At 34.9% G+C, this 15,726-nt stretch overlaps 1 protein-coding gene across 1 annotated transcript; it reads right to left on the bottom strand.

Annotated features, from left to right (window-relative positions):
* Positions 1 to 4,492: 4,492 nt before the first annotated feature.
* LOC130502367 (plant UBX domain-containing protein 5-like) lies at positions 4,493 to 11,577 on the bottom strand. The gene is made up of 5 exons (XM_056997155.1): positions 11,317 to 11,577; positions 5,654 to 5,756; positions 5,286 to 5,574; positions 5,059 to 5,154; positions 4,493 to 4,989 (listed from the first exon to the last, which is right to left on the bottom strand). The coding sequence occupies exons 1-5, from the start codon at positions 11,543 to 11,545 to the stop codon at positions 4,612 to 4,614; spliced, it is 1,095 nt and encodes a 364-aa protein (XP_056853135.1). The 5' UTR covers positions 11,546 to 11,577; the 3' UTR covers positions 4,493 to 4,611.
* Positions 11,578 to 15,726: the final 4,149 nt, after the last annotated feature.

Raw genomic sequence — 15,726 nt, 5'->3', positions numbered from 1 at the left:
CATTATAAATATTAATTACCATAAAATCATGTTAGCAAACAAGCATCCACCAATGAATAATTATTAAATTTTTATTCATGGGTAAGTGTTTAAAATTATAAGAAAATATATGTAAAAAAATTATGTATGTTTTTGGAGACTTCTCGAGTTCCAATGTTATTCCAAAGACAATGACTTAGGCATCAAGAAATTGAACTTCAATGCTACTTATGTCATCAACTACAATGACGACATACCTAATATAACAAAATGTAATTTGTTTGCTAAGGCAAGGAGCTAACGTGGAGTATTATTTTGAAGTCGAAGTATACAAAGCAGGACCAAGACTTGTTCCTCGATTTGGGTCAGATACGTGCATGGAAAACCAAACTTGATGGATATACTTACTAGGAGTCTTGATATATCATCTGTTTTAGCACTATGTTGGAATAAAAAAATAATGTATTTTTCTATTTTCTTTTAGGAAGAAAATTCAAAAAAGGAGAAGAAAGAGAGAGAAATAGAAATAGCTTTGAGATACTTGAAAAATAGAAAATACCTATATCCTATATGCCACTTCTAATTAATTGGTTTAGTTTACGTTTATATTTGTAATTCGAATATATAACTTAATCATGTAAAGTACTGTTATTATATTTATTAGAGACTCATTCTGAGATACTAATGAATGAGCATGCATACTTTAAATGGCCATTGGACCTTTTCAATATCAAAAGCATAAAAAGTATCAATCTAACAAATGTAGATTACAGTTTACTTCTTAAAAAAAAATGTAGATACATAAAATAAAATATAAACATTAAGAATAACAAAACAGAAAAGGGTGTAAAAAAGATTATGGCAAATCTTAAAACTAGTTTAAGAGAGATATTAAAATATTATAAAAAGATAAATAACAACTTATCAAACTTGTTTAAGAGAAATCTTTAAATATACAGTCAACATTGATATTTATTAAAAGAACCTGAACTAATAATTTGGTAAAAAAAACTTTACTAATAAATTCTGATAATATTTATTACTGTAAACGAAAAGATGTTCCACATGAAAACAATTATAAATACTACGAAATTGTGCATTTGTTACACCGTTCGTGATCATTTAGATCAAAAGGAGAAAATGAAACACCTCATAGTTTTTATCTTGGTTACCATTACATACTTTGGTGGACAAGAAGCTTGTGTTAAAACCGTGTTGTAATACATAACGAACTCGGTCCTGGTAGACTTCTCGAATACCATTGTTATTCCAACAAGGATGATTTAGGCATAAAAAACATGGCCTTCAATACTACCCCATATGTCATCGCATTCCATGATGAGATCCCTAATTAACAACATGGAATTGTTTGTTAAGGCAAGGACCTAACAATAAGTTTGTTTATGACGTTCAAATGTACAAAGCAGGACCAAGACTTATCCCTCGATTGTGGTCAGATACGTATATGGACGGCCAAAACTTGATGGGATATACTTCGCAAGACACCTTGATGAACCATCCGTTTTAGCATTACAATGGATTGAAAAATAATGTATTTTCTGTCTTAACTATAAGTATATCAAATATTATAATAATGACATATGAGCTTATCTGATGTATGTGACAGTTAAGCGACACTCTGTTCCCATGGATGGATTGATATCCTCTTTCCCTTCCAAACAAAGGCTCAGCTTCTATCACAAATCAATAGAAAAAATAAATGGTTTATCAAGGATACAGTATCAGAAATGATTTTACGATTCTCTAGACCCCCACATGAGAAATACTCACAAAGCTTACCGTAAATTCCTCTGCCAAGCAGCCATTGTCTAAGGCTCTAAATGTGAGTGTTTACAGCGATCAAGTCGACAGATAACATATCAATTCTGATTGAATCATGATTCGGCTAACTGGAAGTTTCTCTCTTTCGAATCGGAAGACATGGGTTTATCGAGAGAGAGAGAGAGAGAGAGAGAGAGAGAGAGAGAGAGAGAGAGAGAGAGAGAGAGGAGAGAGAGAGAGAGAGAGAGAGAGAGAGAGAGAGAGAGAGAGAGAGAGAGAGAGAGAGAGAGAGAGAGAGAGAGGAGGAGAGAGAGAGAGAGAGAGAGAGAGAGAGAGAGAGAGAGAGAGAGAGAGAGAGAGAGAGAGAGAGAGATTTGTAGTTTACATGTATAACAACTAAAATAAAACAATACTATGTTATTGATTCAATTAAACTTCTGATTTGGAGTATTAGAATTTAAATCAGTTTGATATCCTTAATGATCTATAATCGGTTTTATGATCATATAGTATATTAATTATATTTTGGGTGAAATTAGCTCATCTGTTATATATATCTTTTGTGAAATTTGCTTTTTTGAATTCACGTAATATATAGTTTATATTTATTTATTTATTTATTAAGATATTTCCATTTTTATATTTATATGATTTGTAATAATAAAAACGAAACTAAAATTGAAAATATTATTAAGAAAAATGGAAATATAACAAAACTCTTAATATTGACATATATGAATAATACTTCTAATTTATAAAATTTATGCATGTAATTAACCATTATTTAAAATCCTTGTTTCAAAAATTCGGTAGGCGTTACGCGTACGGCACATCTGGGCCTAGCGATTTATTAGAAAATCGGAAAAAAACTCGGAGAGTACGCGGGGAGGAATTTTTGTATTTTTATACGTATAATATTTTTCTATACGTATAATACAAATTTTATGTATAATACATGTTTATGTATAAAACATTTTATAGATTGTAAATGCATACCAAAATAAAATGTTAAAATATAATCATATTTGTCATTCACAAAATATAATCTTTCATACTTTCTAAAGAATAGTTTACTGTAAATGTTACTCAAACTACTAAGATTTATTTATAAACCTTTACTAGATTTTGACCCGCGCTTTTGAAGCGCGGGATATTTTAACATGAAAAATTTCATTAATAATTTAACAAATATTTTGGTAATTTTTAAAGAGTGTGTATTTAAAATATTTTTGCATTTAAATCAGTATTTTTTAAACTCAACCCGATTGTGATTATACCGGTTAGTCCGGAGATCTGACAATTCAATTTATGTTTTTAAAATATTCATATTAAAAAATCACTAAAACCCGAGACTAACCGATTGAACTGATGGATGACCGATATGTAATCTAATTGGATTTAAATTGTAATAGTTTCATAATTTGTATTCTTATAATCGAAATTTTAAAGTTCACTATTTTGCAATTTATGAAATTATGACGTTTCTACAAAATTTTAAAGAGAAAATGATAGATATAAAATAATTAAGATTAATTATTGTATTATTTGGAAACATTGATAGTAGTATAAAAATATATTGTTTGGAAACATTGATAGTAGTATAAAGAAATAAGTATATTGTTTGGAAACGTTGATAGTAATATAAAGAAATAAGTATATTGTTTGGAAACATGGATAGTAGTATAAAGAAAGAAACATTAGTGATTTAATGTATGTTTAACTATAAAGTATAAAGGTGTATTTAATTTAAAAACTTACAAAATAAATGTTAGGTCCAACATAATGTTTCTGTTTTAATAAGATAGATATGTATATAGTAGTTATATATATAAATTTGTAACATGTGAATTATAAAGTTCGCTGGGCCAAGTGGAAGAGGCCTGTGTTCGATTTGTGAGAACACGTTGAGTTTTTTTTTTTGTTTCATGACTTTTAAATATTTTTCTAATGAAGGGCACTCGTCTTCTTCTTCCCTGCACCTACTGAATTAACCATCGTCTCTATTACAGATTTTGTTACACTTTTCACTTATTCTTATTAATTTTTTTGTTGGTTTTGATACAATCTCAGTAAAAGAACTTGTGAATTTTGTTGAATAAAAGGATTTGGGCATACATGGTTTAAAATTTTATTTCAGATTTACTCGCTGATTTCTTCTATTACACGGTCAAAGCCGGAAAAAATCGGGTCAACGCAGAACACCACCGATCAGCACCAACTCGTCACGGTGAGTCTCCAAGTACCGTATTCTCGGACGAGTAATCGCTAACTCGGGCGAGTTTTAGAACAAGGTTTAAAATTAACGTGAGAGCACCACATAGTAAACCAACTTCTCAAATAATATTATAGAGATATATTTTTTTATTAAATTATTTATTTATATAATGATTTGGAATTCAATTTTTTATATCAAAATTTTATATTAACATAAAAATAAAATTTTAATATATTATTTTTATTAATATATTCTAAAATGTCAACTTAAAATTATATTTTATATATACTTTTTATTATTTTTTATTTTTATTTGTTTTTTATATTTAAATACTTTAATATATATTTATTTGATTAATCAAATGTCAGTTTTGGATTATGGAAAATTTTATATTATAGGGACAAATAATGTTGGTTTATACTATAGAGACAAAGATAGTGAATTTTTATTTTTGTTTTGGCAAATTTCTCGAAAAGGAATGCTGATGCGAAAATGAATCTAAAACAAAATGAATACATTTGATGATTTTCTCAACTGATCCAAATCCTAGCGTTAAACAAATAGTTGAGTGGAATGGTAAGAGTTCTCAAACAATTAAAAGAAAAAGCAAATTGTATTCTAAAACTGAAAAAAAGCTAGAGTTTCTGGATGACGACGGAGTTAGCTATACCAGCCTGCTCAATAGTTAGGTCAAAGTCTGTCAATTGTTTAGGAGGGAACCCCATGGTTAGTAACTTGTACTCTCTCGAGCCACCGGGTCTTGAAGCGTCGATGAACCGACGCACATCTCTGACCGTGTGGTGCTTGTTAAACCTGGATACAAGGCGCGTGCCGTCTGCCAATCTGAGCTGGATGGAAGTTGTTGGTGCTGCTTGGTCCACAATAAGCCCTCTTGATGGTCCTGGTGCTGTGTTCATTTGTGCGGGTGGAGCTTGTGGTTCTGCAGAGCCTGATCCGCTGGCTCCTAAGGTCCTTCCTACACCTTGGAATGGGGTTTTGGGCTTTGTTGGTTCCTGTGTGTCAAGAGATAAGAACAATAAGAGTATGTATTACTAAGAGAGAGAGAAGGGAATGAGACTTACCGTGTAGTTGTCGTCACGCTTGACGAGATTAACATGAACACGTATCTTCCTATCTTCTGGTTCGAGTTCACGAGGGCACTCTGATCTCACAATACTCTACATATACAACATATATAATCAAGATTCCAAGAAAATGACCTAAACTAGGCTTTGAGAAAATTATATGTACCAGCCAACCAATAACGATTCTATTATTAAAATTGAGTAGGAAAGGGTTTGGATAATACCGCCATAAAGGTTGCGTTTTCCGGGTCATCAAAACTCCTCAAAGGACCATCATTAACGGTGAAACCGTTCCTCCAGAAAGTGATGGTGTGCATAACAACTCGAGGCTGGTCTTGCTCTCGCTGAGGAGAAGAGGGAACAGGTTCGCCAGACAACATCCGTGAAGGTCCAGTGAAGCTTGTAGAAGCTGACCTGGACGGTTCAACAGGTCTGTCTACAGCAGACTGCCTAGCTTGCTCAAAAAGTGCGTCAACGTCTTTTGCTTTGTTAGGATCTTGAACCATCATCCCACTAATACACACAGTGCACAAAAGAATATATCACGTACTGAAGATCAAAAAGCCAACACACAGTGAAAATATTAGGTTACCTCTTCTGTCCGCCAGTATAATACTCTTGGCCCTCATCTGGAGAAGGGTTCAGGTCAGCGAACGTACGGATGTTCCCAGCGTGTTGACGGCTCCTAGTATCACCTTCTTTTTTTTTTTTTTTTTTTTTTTTTTTTTTTTTTTTTTTTTTTTTTTTTTTTGAATGAATGTTAAATTTATTCATCAAAAAGCCTTATTACAAACTAGTGCAAAATGTTTACTTGTGCAACAAGCTAAAGGAAACTAAACAACTCAACAATTAAAAAGAACTTTTACTCTAAAGCAACTCCAAAATCCCAATCCCCTCTCAAACTTGACCATAAGACACAAGTCAAGTTTGGTAATGCTATGAGATTCTCCTCATTAAAACCCTCATTAGAGAAAACCCAAATGGGACAAAACTCTAATGGGGGAAAAAGAGTAAGAATCCCATAGCTAGGGGCTCTTAACACTTCACCCGCATCCCACCACTTCACACCCTGAACTTCAAACTCAAAGCACATCACTAATTTCTTTTTTGAAACCAGAATTGAAGTATACCTTCCATCCCTTTCCCTCCCTTCATTTTAACTAGGCTGAGCTTATTTCTAATCCCTTTTTCAGTAAGCTTCTTGAGAATAGAAATAGCCATAGGCTTCTCACCATGACGAATCCTGTTACGCTCTCTCCAAATTGCGTAGATTGCAGCCTGAAAAGCGTATCTGATGCAAAACATACTTCTCCTATCATAAGTACCATTTGAAATCAGCAACATAACTGCATTCCAGTTGCTTGTATGAGAACTACCCAGAATCCCTCCTACAAGGTGAAACCAGAGTTGCGAAGCATAAGTGCATTCAAAGAACAAATGGCTCCGAGACTCTGTAACAGTTTTGCATAGCACACAAACAGCATCAATTCCTTGGCTCCATTTTGCTACTCTGTCCATTGTAGACAGTCTTTCAAGTACTGCTAACCAAGTTATGAAAGCATACTTTGGAGTAGCCATAGCAAACCATACTCCTCGAGCCCATAGTTGCTGCACACTGGATTCTCTAATCAACATCCAAGTTTCATAAGTTGAGAATTTAGCTCTATAACCAGACTTCCCCTTCCAAACGCTAACATCCATGGCTTCACTTTGAGTCAAACTTCTCACATTATCTAAAATGACTTCAATTTCGCTCAGAACTGCAGCCCGATGCCTCCTTCTTCTACGAATACATTGAGCAGCTTCAGCTAGAGTAGCTTCCTTACGAATACCCATGTCAATCATACCTCTGTCTCCCAATATTTCAATTAACACTCCTTTCTCAGACCAGTGATCATGCCAAAATGATATGCTACTTCCATTTCCAACCTCCATTTTATAGAAATTTCTTGCTATTCCTCTTAGCTTCAGTAACTTCCTCCACATCCAAGACCCCATTTGAGTACTAGTTTTTATCTCCCAAAAGCTCTTCTTTTTTAACAGGTTCTCTTTAATCCAACTCCCCCACAGAGATCTTGCTGATAGGAGTCTCCAAATCAACTTCAACCCATAAACCATATTCACTTCTTTTAGACTTCTAATCCCCAACCCTCCTTCCGCTTTCTGTTTACATATAGCTGACCAGGAAACCTTAGCACCAGTAGATTTTAAATCTGGCCCAGTCCATAGAAAAGATGCACATAACTGCTCAACTTCATGAATACATTTGCTAGGCAAACGAAACACAGAAGCCCAGAAGTTTACAATACTCACCAAAACAGATTTAATCAACTGAAGCCGACCAGCATAAGAGAGGAAGCGGCTCGTCCAGGAACAAATCTTACTTCTTATTCTCTCCACCAGAGGCAAGTAGTCTTGTCTTTTCATAGCTTGAGTCATAAGTGGCAAACCCAAGTATCTAACTGGAAGAGAACCTTCTGCAAAAGGAAAATTTCTCAATATTCTTCTTTTCTCCTCCGCTTCTACTCCAGCCATGTAAACTGTCGACTTCTCAAGACTAATACTGAGCCCAGACCACTTAGCAAAACCTTCAAAAACAGAGAGAGCCCCCTCAATGGAATCTTTAGTACCCTCCACAAACACCATCAAGTCATCTGCGAAGCATAGATGAGTAAGAGAGATCACCTGACATCTTGGATGAAACTTGAATTTTTTCTCTTTCACTGCCTTGTCTATCTTATGTGAAAGAACATTCATGCATAAGACAAACAAGTAAGGAGAAAGAGAGCAACCTTGTCTCAAACCACGCTTACTCTGAAAATAACCCGCAAGCTCACCATTTACTTGTACTGAGAAAGATGGAGTTGAAATACAAAGCCGGATCCATTGAATAAACCGAGCTGGAACCCCTATTGCCTCAAGACTTCTAATTACAAAGCTCCATTGCACCGAGTCAAACGCTTTCGAGATATCAAGCTTCATCAAACATCTAGGAGTGACAACTTCTCTGTGATAATCCTTAACCAACTCTGAGGCTAATAAGACATTCTCCATCAATAGCCTACCTTTAACAAAAGCTGATTGATTCTCAGACACCACTCGAGGTAGAATCAGCTTAAGCCGGTTTGCTATAATCTTCGAGACCACCTTATAAATCACATTACAGCAGGCAATAGGACGAAAATCTTTCATCTCTAAGGAATCAGTTTTCTTGGGAACAAGAGCTAAAATTGTTGAGTTGACGCCTTTGGGGAGAAAACCATATCTGAAAACTGATTGGATTGCAATGATGAAATCTTGAGCAACAATAGACCAAGTAGATTTAAAGAATTCAACTGGGTAACCATCCGGACCAGGCGACTTATTGGATGGCATAGCAAAGACCACTCTTCTTATCTCCTCTTCTGAAACCTCTGCTTCCAGACTTCTACAATCATCATCAGAACAACGAAACTCAAGAAGCTCTTCAAGCTCTTCCGTAGTTGCTCCAATAAAGTTGTCAGGAACCTTATTCAGAAACTCTGAGAAGAAATACACTGCCTCATCTTTTATGTCTTGCTGTTTCGTTACCACATTACCAGTAGCACACCTGATTTCTCGAATTGTATTTTGAGCTTGACGGGACTTAATGGCATTGTGGAAAGTCTTATTATTCTGATCTCCTACCTCCAACCAGTGCAGCTTCGCTCTCTGTTTTAGAAAATCCTCCTCCAAGCTGGCAACATGCAGCCATTTCTCATAAGCCTCAGCCTCTTCTTGAATAGCTGTCCCACTAGGATTAGACAAAGTCACATTCTGCTTCTCACATAGCCTTTCATGAGCTTCTTTAGCTTTCTTCGTAAGATTTCCCAGCTTCTCCTTACCTAACTCACGAATCAGAGGCTTCAGATTCTTTAATTTTTTTGAAAATCTATATAATGCTGAAGTCGAGTGAAACAGCTTCGGGGTAGAGTTCCAGAAATCTTGAACCAAAGGGAGAAAAGCATCCAACTTCCCTATTGCATTTACATATTTAAAAGGTCTTCTCATCTTCTCATTTGGCGGAAAAATTTGAATCTTACATCTCATGTGATCAGAACAACCTCCAGCTTCAAACACAGAATAGGCACTTGAGAACTTCTGCAACGCTACATCATTAATAAGAACCCTGTCCAGCTTCTTGCAGATAACACCTTCTTCTCTTTTATTACACCAAGTAAACATGGGACCTTGGTATCCCATATCCGATAAGTTACAATGCAAAGCCACTCTTTGAAAATCCCGCATACCACTTGAGATTCTACCATACTCCAGAAAACCAGAACTCTCCTCCCCATCTAAAATCTCATTAAAATCACCAACTATCATCCAAGCCTTCCCACGAAACAGCACAGAATCTTGATGATGACTTAAATCCTCCCAAAGCTCCCTTCTGTCTTCTGCTAGGTTATTAGCATAGACACAAGTGTAAAAAAACTCCTCTCTGCCTTTCATCACCACAGAAGAAGTAATAAGTTGATCTGACTTATAGACTGGTGTTATACAAACATCATCATTCCAGACTAACCATATTCTCCCTCCACGACTGTATTCATAATTTGTGATAGACGACCACCCTTTAAAAACCTTCTTCAATATACTTCCTGCCTTATTCTCCTTTACTCTAGTCTCCAAAATACAACCAAAACTCATAGTATTACTTCTCACCCATTCTTCTACAACGGAATGTTTCAAATATTTGTTGAATCCGCGCACATTCCAGAAGAAACTCGTCATGGATTAACGCTTGCGACGAGAAGGCCTTATGCTTTTCCCAAGATTTGCATCTGGGATCCTTGCATTTCGGCCTCCTTTCCTCAATCCAATCTTCACTTCTTCCTGAACTTGCTGATCTAGAGCACTGTCCTCCACTAGATCAGTTTCAAGAGACTCCTCATCCTCATTATCTATTACAACAGTCTCCTTTTCAACTTGATTCTTCTCATCATCTAGTAATTCCCCTTCCTCAGCTTCTTCTGTACTCAAAACCGAAAACTTTGATGCAGAAACTTCTACAATATCTCTCTGATCAGATATGAACAACGACCTTCCAGTTTTCCCCGGAGAAACCATAGACCAGCTATTTGTGTTTACTACTTCTGCTACTTTCCTGAAATTTAGCTTCACATTACTTTCTTCTCTCTGAACTTTAGAACTCGTCTCCCCCACTATCTTCTTAATTGTGTTACTTTCCATATCAGCTCCCAAACTCTTCTCCACTCTTTCTGGACTATTAGCATCGACTTCATTTCCATCTTGAGGAGGAGAGCTAGAAACATTCCTATTCTTCTTTCTCTTGCCTTTTGAACCACATACAGCCTCTCCATGCCCCCATTTATCACACAACTTGCATCTCGCTGGCAACCAAGGGTAATAGAACTTCACAGTGAAACTCTTTCCATCCTTTGAGAAAGTAATCTCCTTAGGTAACTCTTTAGAAACATCCACCTTCACAAATATCTTTGCCTCATCCATCTTTGAGCAGGAAGTAGTCTCCGGGTGAGGTTTCACTGGGAATCCCACTGTGCTCGTGATGAAACTAAGCCCTTCCCACGAGTACATATGTAGAGGGACGTTCTCAAGATGTACCCACATAGGAATTGCTTCATCTTCCTTATCAATATCTTCCTCCGTTTTTGGAGACCATTTCGTCACAATCATAGGGACTCCCACTATATTCCACATACCCCGTCGAAGAATCTTCTCTCTTGCCCGCGAACTAGAGACCTTGAATCGCATCGTCGTTGCATTTACTTCATAAACCTCAACCTTTGTATCCAAATCACCATACTTCCATATCTTGTTAAGCACCATATGCACTTTTGCAACATGAGGGGCTAGATCTAGAAACTTTCCCACCACAAAATCTTCCCATAGAGGCGTAGAGTTCTCTATGATATCATCTGGAATCTCCACCATGTGGATACCTTCTTTGTTCGAGATCTCAACATCATATTTCTTCAACTTTTTCTTCTCTTGTGCTGCATCTACCCAACTTTGAACCAACTTCTTTTGATCGACTTCACCAACCTTGTTATCCTGCTTCTTCAGATCTTCCGAAACCTCCTTGTGAGATGTATCATCCCCCGGTGGATCCGTGGAATCCGGCAAGGGAGCCAGATCCATCGCGAATCTCCCGATCGAAGTTGTTTTCGAAGTCGCCAAAATAGTCGCCAAGAAAATCGCTTATTAAAACGGAGCGTTTTGTACCAACACAATTGGGTCTCCTAGTATCACCTTCTTGATTCTCCGGAGAGTTTTCAGCAGCTGGAATCGAAGGAGGAGGTAAATTAGGGTTTGGGACAGCTGGCAAATCGGCTGCGGAGGCGTCGTTGTCGAGGAAGGTGGAGACGGCAGCGTCTAGATCCCATCGGTGAGTTTCGAGGAAGTAAGAAGCTTCTTCTCTTGTTGAAGAAGTGATCTCGAGGAAGGAGCTGATCAGATTCTCCTTGTTTTCCACCTCCATCTCGGTTGTTGGATGATTTCTTTTCTCTCTCTTTTTTTTTGCGATATTTATATCTTTCGAATCGGAATATCTTTCCTTTTCTTACGTTTTCAATCGTTTAAGGCCCAAAGGCTTATTAGTCTTTCCACCCTTCCAGTTTCTTTGTGAATCCAACATTGATGACAACTGTTAAAAACAGACTAAAAAGATATGTTCTTCCCAAACAGAAACACACAAGACTTCGTATAAAGAATACGTGCCTTGTGCTAACCTTAACCTTAAGATGATTATTATTATTACTAGGAAACAATACCGCTCGTAAACGTACTCGAAGAGCGAATTTTTTTTATTTTTTTGTATCAATGTTCAATCTATTTTAAATATATTTTAAACAAATATTTTTTATGGATTAAATAATTGGATTAATATATGTACACAAAAAATGTGTGCAAAATACAATGCGTAAATAAACAACAAATATTAATAATGTATTTAAAATTTTAATTGTTCTTAGACAGCATAACAATATTAAGTTATATAATCACCTTCTATTATTTTTTTCTTTTTATGCGGCCGTTTTACTTCTTCTGTTCCTTCTCATTGAATTTATTATGAGAAGATGCATTTAAAACCAAATGAATACACATAATTCTTAAAATTTTAAAATACAACTTTGAAGATATTACTTTTTGGAATACACATCATCTCTTTACTGGATTTGGAATGAGAGAAACAGCAGATTACACTCCAACACCTTCAGATCAGTGGACACCATCTTCTCAGTCATCGATCATCAACTCCGAAATAAGCTGCAGAGCTTTAGAGAATCAAACCCTCGTCTCTCATCCGCTGCGATGCAACAATGGCACCGTTGAAACTACTCCGCTCTTCCCTCGTAACCATCGAACTTCCTCTCCACTTGGGCTACTCAAATCTTGGGCTTATGGGTTCTTACTAATGGTTCTTTTAGATTGCTTAATGGGCTGCTCCCAAAACACTTAGGCTTTGGCCTGTAAACATTTTCTGTTCTTTTAATATTAAATGAATGCCAAGTTACAAAAAAAAAAAGATATTACTTTTTGAACTATTTAAAAAACACAACCTTTCATAATTGTAAATATTTAGATAAATTATTAATAAAATGATATGGGCAAAGTAAAAACAAAAATACACAATTTTTCATCCCAGAAACTAATAAATATTTTTTTTGTAAATGAAACTTAAGTTTCTAAAATAAACAAGAATAACAGATGAATTTATTAAAAAATGAAAATAATTATATATCACAATCTATGTAATTGTGATACTAAAACTCAAGGAACAAGAACTTCACATTTTATTAATAAAAAATAAAAATTGAGCTTATTATTTTTCATCACAATAAAAGGGTTAAATAAAAAAACGAAATAGTACAAGTGAACAATTGCATCTCTTCAGTGCATCCTTTCAATGCATCTCTTCAATGAAGAGTTGTCTTATTACAAATGAAAAGTTGTGTATTTTCTTTTAGAATCTTAAACAAATTAAACTATTTAACTAAAGACACAACATTTAACACATGCACCCTTTCACTAAACTCAAAATACAACTAACAGTTACTAACAATTTTTCATGTTAAAAAATATTTACGAGAGGCAAATTTTCAACTAGGTATTAAGCGTTACAATGGTTGATAGTAAATTATTGCAATGGTTGGCTAAGGGATGCAATAGTTAACACCAAATTTTATAATGGTTTATCACTAAAATTAATAATAGATTTAAGTAATTTTTATTGAAAACACACAAGTTTTTATAAAGAAAGATAATTATATAATTTAGCTTAAACAAATTATTTTTTTAGTTTTTATTAGAACAAAAACCTTTCAACATTAAATAGGATTACTATTACTATTAAAAAAATTTTTAGGACCACTAAATGTAAAAAAAACAATTCTAACCTTCAGATTCTAACTCTTCAAATTATTTTTAAACAAATATACAAATTATGAATAGGTGTGTCTCTTACTATTCAAAAGATATGTCATTTCAAATAAATAACTGCTCAAAACATAAAGTTTTTTTTATGATGAGAATATATGATTTGTGTCTATTTAAAAGATGTGTTGTCTAAAATAAGTTTTTAAAGATGAAATGTATAATTGTGTCTTAAAAGATGTGTTGTTTGAAATAGATGATTGTAGAAAGAAGAGTTGCCAAAAAAACGTTGATGACATCATGCAAGAGTTGTTTATATCCATTAGATCCATAAAATCAAGAGAATTCTGACCATCAGATCAAAAAAAATCATATAAAAAGATGATGTCATGGGAGGACCCAACTGGTTTGCTATTATATTATTATTATTATTATTATTATTATTATTATTATTATTATTATTATTATTATTATTATATTATTATTATTATTATTATTATTATTATCACTCATCATCATCATCATCATCAGTTATTTTATATTATTTTCAACCCGAAATGAGATATGTGGGAAATTACAACTGAAATTAAATTAATATATACAACATACTACCTAAAACCTTAAATATGACATATACTATATTGACGAGTTCGTATTAGCAATCCCGGATCATTATATTTTAATCCCTTCTCGGTTTTTGTAATTCAGAGAAAGGAGCTATAGACATTCTCACTGTCCTCCACTATCAAATCCACCACATCCTTTGAAGCTCGTAATACAATTGAAGGGACAATAAATTTCATTCTCGAGAGAACGAAGTTCACAAACCCACCCTAGACCAAACTGAAAACTAGCTGAGATCGGCACCACTTTGGTAAGAGTAATAGAGAACTGCAATCAAAAGAAAGACTTCTCCTATCATATGGGTCAAGAAACACCACATCAAGACTAGGATGGTGGATACCCAAAACACAAAAATACAAACAGGAAAGACAAAGCTCTTAAACTGATGAGAACTCTTCAAACCCTCCCATTTCACCCGTAAGAACTAGGGTGATGCTTCACTTGCAGAAAGAAGACCAACCGGTGAATGAACGGAGGCTTCACACAAACACACAAAAGTCAGAACCCACAACCCAAATAGCAAAAATCTAGTGAAGGCTAAACCACTTGTCAAAACCGCAGAGAGAGACACAGACAAAGGACGAAGAAGATCGACTGGATGAGGGCGGCAGACATCTCCACGTTGCCAACCAAAACCAGAAGACCGACATTCACCGAGAGATTGTCGCGGCCTAAACACCTCCAGAAGACTTAGACATCACATTCCTGGAGGTAAACATCTATATTGTTTCAACATCTCGGTGAGGGAGAACGAAAGAAGAGGAGAGGCAAAGGGAATACGAATGAGGGGAAAGAAAAAGTCGGCCGGCCAGCCATCGAGCACCATCATAAGCCGGGGGACGATCATCAAAATTGGCTTTCTTTCTGGATAGGAAATAAGAGAGAGAAATTTGTTTTGGTCAATAGTTGATATGCTCAAATTCACCCTAAAGCAACTCTGCAATTTCACAGTTATAGTACTTAGGTCAAATCCCACATGGACTGAGATCACTTAATAGACTTATGTCTATCAGATTATTTAGGCGATATATAATGTAATTAAAAAACGATTGTAAAGCAGATGGAGAAGCCCTAGATCTAGAGAAACAATCATGTAATTCAGAATTGCAGTTAATAGATGCTAAGCGTTTTATAAAGAACAGTTCTAGAATTCAAATCACAGAAATCAAGTCAATCAATTTGCATCGCGAAACTTTTTCTATCTATGTCTAGATCATAAAATCCTAATTTCTTTGTGAGTTTCATAAAACTAAGACAAGCATAATGATCAGGTTTCATAAGCTCACTAACCCTTTATATATTACTTAATTATTATGAGTTTAAAACCAATTGACAATTAATGGATTAGCCCTAACCATTTATATATTACTTAATTATTTTTCCAATTACCAATGTGGGACTTTATTCATTAAAACTCTGCCGCTGAAGGGAGCACAGATCAATGGGTGATATAAACCTCTACAAAAACAAAATGATGCATGAGAAATTGAGATAATAACAAGAATAGATTCTTTCAAAAAAAAACAAGAACATATTTACAATCGTATTAACGTTTTCAGTGAAAATGACAACTTCTCACCGCTGATAATAATTGTGAAAAACGTATGTCATATTTGAATTAGTTACTAAATATGTAAAAGGTAACTAAGATCATAAAGACCA

This window comes from Raphanus sativus, unplaced genomic scaffold (assembly GCF_000801105.2).
Source record: "Raphanus sativus cultivar WK10039 unplaced genomic scaffold, ASM80110v3 Scaffold0523, whole genome shotgun sequence".
NCBI lineage: Eukaryota > Viridiplantae > Streptophyta > Magnoliopsida > Brassicales > Brassicaceae > Raphanus > Raphanus sativus.
The sequence above is the reverse complement of the archived record's forward strand: the minus strand, read 5'-3'. Positions and strand labels throughout refer to the sequence as shown.